We start from the raw sequence: 10,153 nt of genomic DNA, 5'->3' as shown, positions 1-10,153 counted from the left end.
CGTGCAGCTTCAATGAGAGTCCTATTCTTCCTTTCAACAACTCCATTTTGCTGTGGAGTTCCAGGAGCAGAAAATTCCTGCTTTATTCCATGGTTTTTGCAGAACTCTTCCATTATCAAATTCTTGAACTCAGTGCCATTATCACTCCTTAAGATTTTCACAGAATCTTTGACTAATTTATCCAGATATTTGACATGATCAATCAAGATAGATGCAGTTTCACTTTTTGTGTGCAAGAAATACACCCATGTGTATCTGGTGAACTCATCCACTATGACCAACGCATATTTCTTCTTTGCAATAGTCATGACATTCACTGGACCAAATAGATCAATATGTAGTAGATGATAAGGCTCAAGAATTGATGATTCAGTCTTGCTCTTAAATGCAGATTTTCTTTGTTTGGCTTTCTGACAAGAATCACAAAGGCCATCAGGAGCAAATACTGACTTTGGCAGTCCTCTCACAAGATCTTTCTTGGCCAGTTCATTTATATTGTTGAAATTTAAATGAGAGAGTTTCTTGTGCCAATTCCAGCTTTCTTCAATTGATGCTCTACTCATCAGACAAATTACAGAACCATCAGTACTTGTTGAAAGCTTAGCTTCATAAATGTTACCACGCCTGTATCCTTTCAGAACAACTTTGCCTTTAGATTTACTCACAATTTCACAGTGTTCTTCAAAGAAATCAACATGATAACCTCCGTCACAGATTTGACTTATACTCAGCAGATTGTGTTTAAGTCCTGAGACCATAGCTACTTCTTTAATTATGACATTTCCAAGATTGATATTGCCATATCCCAATGTTTTTCCAATGTTTCCATCTCCATAAGAAACACTTGGGCCAGCTTTCTCCATAAAGTCTGATAGCAGGGCCTTATTTCCAGTCATATGTCCTGAACATCCACTGTCCAGAACTAGAATATTTTTCCTGTTGCCCTGCAATCACAAAGACCACTAATTATTAGTTTTAAGGACCCAGACTTGCTTGGATCCTTTGGCTTTATTAAGTTTGTTAACATTTGCAGTGGATTTAGCATCAGAGTTTATGTTAACATTTTTCTTATCAGAACTTACACTATCAGACTTTGAATCAGACTTTACACTAGAAGGAACAATGGAAACTTTCTTCAAAGAAGGTTTTATTTGATAATAATCATAGCAAAAAGAAGCCAGATGGTTAGAAATTCCACAGTTATGACATGTTTTCCTAGGAGCATCAGGAATAGGTTTATAATCATTGCTTTTATTCACACCTTCCTTTCCATTCCTATTTTTCCTAGGTGATTTTACCTTGTTTGCATTCTTAACATCTTTCAGCTTATGCTTAAGCTGCTTCTTTGTCATTAAGCCTATGTTTACTTCAGCTGTCTTTTCCTGTTTTAGTTTGTCAGAAGTTAATTCCTCTTTAACTTCTGATTTCTCATTTTCAGACTTTACAGTTATAAACTTAACAGGTTTTAACTTTGGCTTTTGCTTAACAACAGGCTTAATTTCTTCAGTTCCTTTATCATTCTTATCCTCTCCATAACCTAAGCCCTCTTTCCAGTTTCCACTACTTAGCAAATTTTGAGTTGTTTTGCCAGAGTTAGTCCAAGTCCTGATAATCTCTCTTTCCTTTTCTAACTCAGTTTTTAGAGATTCATTCATTTTTTGCACTTCATCCCTAACATAAAAAGCATCATCTCTATCCTTTTGAGTTTGATGGAACATGACTAACTCTTTTTCTAAGAAATCATTTCTTTTCTTAAAAGCAAGATTTTCAAAAGTTAATCTTTCACATGTTAAAGTTTGATCTCTATAACTAACAAACATGGTTTTAAGATATCTTCTCAGCTCATTAATATCATCCGTATGAAAAGCATAAGTAGTCTGAGGTACCTTTGTTTCAGCAGCTTCAGAACTGCTCTCAGCACTTTCTTTATCAGCATTTGCCATCAATGCATAGTTCTCCTCACTTTCAAAGTCTGAGGTGTCTGTCCATCTTTTCTGCTTTGTGACAAGAGCCTTGCCTTTGTCACCCTTTACCTTCTTGCAATCAGGAGATATGTGGCCTTTCTCACCACAGTTATAGCATTTAACATTGGTATAATCTCCTCTGTCAGACTTTCCTCCTCTGCCTTCAGATCTTCTGAAATTCTTCTTATCAGAACTTATGCCTTTCCTGGAAAACTTCTTTCCCTTCCTGAACTTCCTGTATGCAATCTTTGTGATTCATTTCACCATAAGAGCACACAGCTTCATCATCTCCTCATCAGCATCAGTCTCAGGCAAGCTTTCAGAATCTGAGTCATCATCACTTTCAGAACTTGATGACTCAGTATCAGACTTTATGAAAAGAGCTTTACCCTTGTCTTTCCTTGATGAAGCTGCTTTGGGGGATTCTTCTTCAGCCTTAAGAGCAACTGACCTTGACTTTCCTCCTTTCCTCTTGCTTCTTTGTTCCATCTCAAGTTCATGAGTCTTGAGCATTCTATAGATTTCATCAAGAGTCGTTTCATCAAGATTGTAGTTGTCTCTTATTGTCGTTGCCTTCAAATCCCAGCATTCAGGAAGAGCTAACAGGAATTTAAGGTTTGAATCTTCAAGATCATACTCTTTATCAACCAATGACAAATCATTCAAAAGTTTGACAAATCTATCATATAAATCATTCAATGACTCATTAGTCTTTGAGTCAAAATGTTCATACTCTTGAGTGATTATTGTCTTCCTATTCTTCTTAATTGTGTCAGTTCCCTGACACCTTGTTTCCAGAGCATCCCATATCTCCTTAGCAGTCTTACAGTTGATTACCCTGTTTGACATTACATTATCAATGGCACTATGCAGTAAGTGTCGTACCTTAGCATCCTTAGCAATTGATGCTATATCTTCAGCAGTATAATCACTCTTCTCCTTTGGTACGGTCTTTGCTGCTTCACCTGCAAATGCAACAGTGAGCTTGGTTGGTTTGTGAGGCCCTTCCTTGATTCTATCAAGGTATTCTGGATCTGTTGCTTCCAGGAACATGGTCATCCTTACCTTCCATATGGGATATTCAGATGGTCTCAGTATGGGAACTCTGATAGTCTCATACCGACTTTGAATTTGTGTCTTTGGAGGTTCTTCAGTTTTTGTAGGCTTAGTTGGAGTTTCTGTGTCAGACATGATTGTGTTTGGATCTTTAACTGTATGTGTATTAACAGATTAGCTCTAATACCACTTGTTAGGTCACACACACTGAAAAGGGGGAGAATACAGTGTATAATACAATCAAATCGAACTTTAATATCTTAAGTAACAGAAAACAAACTTTATTGAAACAATAAACTTTGTTACAGTATGGAACTGTTACCTCTGAGTGATGAACAAATATCACGAGAGCTGCTAGGGTTACAATGAATAATCTTCTTGAATATGATAACACTTATAGTGTAAACCCTATGTCTGTGTTTATATACTACACAGTTACAAGATAAATGCTAATTGATATGGAATATAATTCTGCTTCCTAAAATATATCAATCAGATATCTTTTCTTCCAAGTATTCCATTCTTCACGGAACTCCTTCTTCATGCATATCTCTTCTTATGTTTATCTCAATCTTCTTTCCTTTAATCAGCTACTGTCCTTATCTGAACGTCCTTCAGCACTTAAGTTCTGATATCTAACTTCTGATGATTATCTCCTGATAATATGAGTACTGATATCCTTAAGTCCTGACTTCCAGTATAAGTACTGATTAATGGTTAAGTACTGATTTGTCCTGTTAAGTAAGATATGAAATCTAAACATAAATCATATTAGCCATGACATTATCAAATATATCTAACACATAATAATTTTTTTTTACATATATATAAATATATATACAAATAAAGTTACCAGAAACAGAGACCACGTTTTTTTTGTTGATCACTGCATGACCACGTAAAAGAACTGCTTGATAATGCTAAATTCTTTAAAATCAAGCGAGGTAGTTGTTGTGCGCAGCATGAGCATGTCAGAGTGTGCATGAGCCTGCTAAACAGGTGAAAATCAAGCGCATCATACTTAAGGTGCTGCATGACCATGCTGCAAATGGTGCATGACCATGTCTCAAGCATAAAAACAACTCGAAGCAACAGGTAGAATACGCGTGATGATGTAAAAACTTGCATGGCCATGTAGAATGATAAAAAATCAGTCGATGTATCATGTTGTGCTGCATGCTCATGTTGAAAAGTGCATAACCATGCTAATTGCTGTAAAATAAGTCGAGCCATCAAGTTCTGGATGCATGATCATGCTGGCAGAGTTGCGTAACCATGTAAACAGGTAACAATTCCATCGCAATGCCTGTTCTGTGCTGCGTGATCAGGTAAAATATCTGCATGAACATGCTCTTTGTTGTAAAATTAATCGCATGCTCTGTACTTGCACATCCATGCCAAGAAAAATCAATGTAGAAAGTCCAGTCCTAGCATCCACATAAGAACTCCATCCAGACTCTATATGCAATTTTTATAACTGTGTTTTTAATAAACGCAAATTCACTTTATTGGCAACCTGCACCAATAAGCAAACAAGTTTGCAAGCACGTTATTGCATAATCATGGGGATAAAAATTCAATCAATCTCAATTAAATAATATACATAAGGGCACATATATATACACAACAAACATGGGTTGCCTCCCAATAAGCGCTTTTTTAACGTCGTTAGCTCGACGCCTGATCATATTTAAGTTCTAGGATCAGTGAGAAGAAAATTTTCCCCTCTTTGCACATCATCACCAATGAGATACGGTTTTAATCTCTGATCATTCACCTTGAAAATATCGGACCCTTCTCTAGTAATATCAATAGCACCATGAGGATAAACCTTCACAATCTCAAAAGGTCCAGACCATCATGATTTGAGTTTTCCCGGAAAAAGCTTGAGTCTTGAGTTAAATAACAAAACCTTTTGGCCAACATCAAATTCTTTCCTTTGAATATGTTTGTCATGCCATTGCTTGGTCTTCTCTTTGTACAATTTAGCATTATCATATGCTTTGAGCCTAAACTCGTCAAGCTCACTAAGTTGCATCAAACACTTCATGCCCGCAGACTTCACATCAAAGTTCAAACTTTTTATAGCCCAATACGCCTTATGTTCTAGCTCAACAGGCAAATGACATGATTTTCCGAATACCAGCATATACGGAGACATTCCAATAGGAGTTTTGAAAGCAGTCCTATAAGCCCATAAAGCATCATCAAGTTTTCTTGCCCAATCTTTTTCGGAGCTAGACACCGTCTTCTCAAGAATTTGTTTCAGTTCTCGATTTGAAATCTCCACTTGCCCAATAGTTTGATGGTGATAAGGTTTAGAAACCTTTTGAGTCACTCCATACTTCCGCAAAAGATCTTCAATTAATTTATTACAAAAGTGAGATCCTCCATCATTGATAATGGCCCTGTGCACTCCAAAACGTGTGAAGACATGTTTCTGCAAGAACTTTTTCACCATTCTAGCGTCATTAGTAGGAATAGAAATCGCCTCCACCCACTTAGAGACGTAGTCAACACCAACCAAAATATATTTATTCTTGAAAGACTCCGAGAATGGCCCCACGAAGTCTATCCCCCAAACATCAAAGAGCTAAACCTCAAGAATAGGTTGTAATGGCATCTCATTCAATCTTGAAATATTTCACGTCCTTTGACGTCTATCACAAGTTGCAACAAAGTTCCTAGCATCTTGATACATTGAAGGCCAATAAAATCCGGACTGCCAAATTTTTGCCACTATTTTTGTGCTACTATTGTGGCCACCACACTCTAATGCATGATAGTGATTCAAGACATTGGGAATCTCCTCATGTGGCACACATCTCCTCATGATACCATCGACACACGCTTTAGAAAGAAGTTGTTCTTCCCAGAAGTAGTGTTTTACATCGAACAAAAATTTCTTCTTTTGCTGATAAGTGAACTCACTTGGCACAATACCTCCTACAATATAATTCACAAAGTCCGCGTATCAAGGTGTAGACATAAATACAGCTAGAAGTGTTTCTTCCGGAAATGAGTCATTGATAGGCCTATCAACTCTTACCACTTCATCCCCTTGATCCAGTCTTGATAAATGATTAGCTACTAAATTTTCAGAACCTTTCTTGTCACGAATTTCAAGGTCAAACTCCTGAAGTAGCAGTATCCAACGGATAAGACGAGGCTTGGCATCCTTTTTCGACATTAAGTAACGAATCGCATCATGATCTGTAAAAAACAATCACTCTAGACCCCACAAGATATGATTTGAATTTGTCAAAGGCAAATACCACATCAAGTAGCTCTTTTTCCGTGGCGGCATAATTTATTTGAGCATCATCAAGTGTCTTGCTTGCATAATAAATCACGTGCATGCGCTTTTCCTTCTTCTATCCCAAAACAGCACCCACAGCATAGTCACTAGCATCGCACATAAGCTCAAACGGCAAGCTACAATCAGGGGCTGACATGATAGGTGCAGAAGTAAGTTCCTTCTTCAACCTGTTAAAAGCAACAAGACAACTCTCATCAAAATCAAATACACTATCTTTTTCAAGTAAATTACAAAGAGGCCGAGAAATTTTAGAAAAATCCTTAATAAAACGAAGGTAAAAACTGGCGTGTCCAAGGAAACTTCTAATTCCCTTCACAGATGAAAGTGGTGGAAATTTCTCAATCACTTCAATTTTTGCCCTATCAACCTCAATGCCTTTACTTGAAATCTTGTGCCCAAGAACAATACCATCCTTTACCATAAAATGGCACTTCTCCCAATTAAGAACAAGATTAGTTTCTTCGCATCTCTACAACACTTGAGATAAATTCCTTAAACAAGTATCAAAGGAAGAACCATATACAGTGAAGTCATCCATGAAGACTTCCATGGTTTTTCCTATAAAATCTGAGAAGATAGTAGTCATAAGTCGCTGAAAAGTAGATGGGCCATTACACAAACCAAAGGGTAGCCTACGATATACAAAAGTACCATATGGACAAGTAAAGGTTGTCTTTTCTTGATCATCGGGAGCAATGTGAATTTGAAAATATCCCGAGAATCCATCTAGAAAATTATAATACTCATTACCCGCAAGTCTTTCAAGCATTTGATCAATAAATGGGAGAGGAAAGTGATCTTTGCGAGTAGCATTATTTAACTTCCTATAATCAATACAAACTCTCCAATCTGTTACTGTCCTAGTAGGGATTAATTCATTTTTTTCATTATGCACGACAGTCATCCCACCCTTCTTAGGCACAACATGTATTGGACTAACCCATTTACTGTGAGGAACAGAATATATAATGCCAACATCTAAGAACTTAGTTATCTCTTTCTTAACCACATCTTACAAATTAGGATTCAATCTTCTTTGTCATCTAAAGATTGTTCCTCTTCCAACAAGTCTGCATCTTCATGCTTTAAGATCTCATCCACTATATCAATAGTGAAACATGTAGCATCAAATGAAGGCATCTTCATAGCTTTGTTAAGATCAAACTCAACCTTGTCTTCACCAACATTCAACGTCAATTTCCCAGCTTTTACATCAATTATAGTTCCGGTAGTAGCCAAGAATGGCCTTCCCAAGATAATGGGCACCTCAACATCTTCATCCATCTCTAATACCACAAAATCACAAGGGATAAAAAAATTATCCACTTTAACCAGTACATCTTCAATGATTCCCAAAGGATACTTGACAGTACGATCGGCCAGCTGAAGTGAGATTCTTGTCTTTTTGAGCTCTCCAAGACCAAGTCTTCTACAAATGGAGTGTGGCATCAAACTCACACTAGCCCCTAAATCACACAAAGCTTTAATGTTCTCCATTTTTCCAATAGTGCATGGCAAGGAGAAACTTCCAGGATCCTTTAACTTCTGCGGAATTAATTTCTGTATGACTGCACCACACTCCGCATTTAGAGTAATAGTTTCCTTATCCTCGAGTTTTCACTTTCTAGACAATATCTCCTTTAGAAATTTGGCATAGAGTGGCATTTGGGCCAAAGCATCAGCAAAAGGGATATTTATATGCAATTGCCGAAAGATTTGTAAGAATTTCTCATACTGTTTCTCCAACTGCCTGTTATGCAATCTTTGTGGGAATGGAATTGGAGGCACATATGGTTTTGCTGGGGATTTCAGTGAGACTTCTTCTACTTTTTTCTCATCATCCACCTTCTCCGAATTTTCAACTTCAGCCTCAACAATTTCCTCTTCCTTTGACATGACTTTCTCCTTGGGTTTGTTAGCCTCAATTTCTGGCAATTCTCTCCCATTCCTTAAAGTGATAGCCTTGCAGTACTCCTTACCATTTGGATCAGGTTGAGAAGGAAGTGATCCTTGCTCACGAACACCAACTTTATTAGCAATTTGGCCTATTTGAGTCTCCAACATCTTTTGAGACGACACCATCTGATCAAGCCTTGACTTAACCTTTTCAAATTTGGTCTCTATATTGGCAAAGGCCCCAGTAGTTCCTTGTATCATTTTATTGAGTGCAACTTTCCAGTCGGCCGGTTCTTTCTTTTCCTTTGGTTGAGGTTGATATTGTTGTCCCTGATATTGCTGACATGGCTGAAAACCTGGAGGTTGATTTTTCCTAGGAACTACATATGATGGATTAAGAGCATGATTGGTACTATAAGAAAGATTGTTATTTGGCTTCTGATTTGGATTGTAGTAGGAATTATTCTGAACAGGCCAAGATTGTCTTCCTTGAATGAAAGCTGCTTCTTCTGGAAATTATGGTGCATAAGAATACTCACCAGCACTATAATCACTATATCCTTCCATTACAGAAGAGATGGCATTAACATTTACCCTTTGTCCACGTACCTCTTGTTAGTGTATACTGAAAATATTTATTTGAAGTATGTACATTTATTTATGGCTAGTTTATTTGAGAATCATTTGAATGTTTACATGTTATCTAATATTATATATTGTGAACAATCTAGTATCAAATGGGATACAAAATATTAGATTGTTAAATACGGTTATATAATATAATAAGGTTCATAGCACAGGTGGTGTTGGACAATCCACTGGTATGGCTGTAGTATTATTTAGATTAGTTTATATTGACTAATAAATAATACTAGTATACTTTGTGTATATTGAACATGATCAAATTTAGAATTGTTCCCTTAATACTGATTAAGAAGGAGAACTAAGATTCTATGTTATTATTAATGCTTAGGTTCTTAATCCGGAAATAGTAATTGACACGTGTATATTATTTACATGCTTTGATTTATATATGAAATAATTCTTTTGAATTATATCATTATATTTTGGATGATGGAATTATATACATGGTGGATATTATTTATTGAAGGAATCCATGTCCTGATAATATTCGGGTTAATGATGTCCCCTTGAAAGCTCAAAAAGATTTAATTATGTGAAACCCTGCAGGTGGAATTTATTCTGGCATAATTAAATAAAGGTTGAGTGGATGATCAAGGATAAAAGATATTAATTAAATAAATTATCAGTAATTTATTTAATTAATGGACATATGATATTTTAAACATGGGGAATTTAATAAGCAAATAATATTGGAACTGAATTAATTAAATTACGGTATTAGAAAAGGTAGAGCAAATATTAATTCTTTAGTGGATTGAATTAATATTTAATTACATTGGGCTAGGCTCAAGATGTAATTAGAAGGCCCAACCTAATTATCCATGGTCCCTATTATAGCCTATATATATTCTTATTCTCTTCTTGCTTGGCAATTGTGTAAAAACATATTGTAGCCACCAAGGAGCAAGAAGAGAGGATAACTTGAGAAGACAAAGGCCACACTTCGTTCAAGGGAATTTGGGAATACAATAGAAGAGCGTGGAATCAACCATTAATAAGGTAATCCTCTTTTCGTAATCTTTATCGTAAAACGTAGTAGCACCCTAAGTCCGTGGTTCCCAACAACTGGTATCAAGAGCCTGGTAATGGGTTCTACGTTTTATGATATAATGTCCATGTCGTAATTATATATGCGTGTATATAGTGTTATGCTTGTATTGGTTTTGATGCAGGTTGTTAATCCACTATTATGGCCATATATATTTTAATTATGTGTTTGGATCCCACGTGGTTTAATCGTGGTTAATTTTTGTTTTGGTTTCCACGTGGTTTA

General features: G+C 36.3%; 1 protein-coding gene across 1 annotated transcript; it reads right to left on the bottom strand.

The window, feature by feature from the left end:
* Positions 1 to 7,365: 7,365 nt before the first annotated feature.
* Positions 7,366 to 7,836, bottom strand: LOC141679981 (DNA damage-inducible protein 1-like). Its single transcript, XM_074486329.1, has one exon. The coding sequence runs from the start codon at positions 7,834 to 7,836 to the stop codon at positions 7,366 to 7,368; it is 471 nt and encodes a 156-aa protein (XP_074342430.1).
* Positions 7,837 to 10,153: the final 2,317 nt, after the last annotated feature.

This window comes from Apium graveolens, chromosome 8 (genome assembly GCF_009905375.1).
Source record: "Apium graveolens cultivar Ventura chromosome 8, ASM990537v1, whole genome shotgun sequence".
Taxonomy (NCBI): Eukaryota; Viridiplantae; Streptophyta; class Magnoliopsida; order Apiales; family Apiaceae; genus Apium; species Apium graveolens.
The sequence above is the reverse complement of the archived record's forward strand: the minus strand, read 5'-3'. Positions and strand labels throughout refer to the sequence as shown.

Bases quoted from the DNA above. Each gene is read 5' to 3' on its own strand.
- LOC141679981 (XM_074486329.1), bottom strand. From the start codon at position 7,836: ATGGAGAACATTAAAGCTTTGTGTGATTTAGGGGCTAGTGTGAGTTTG.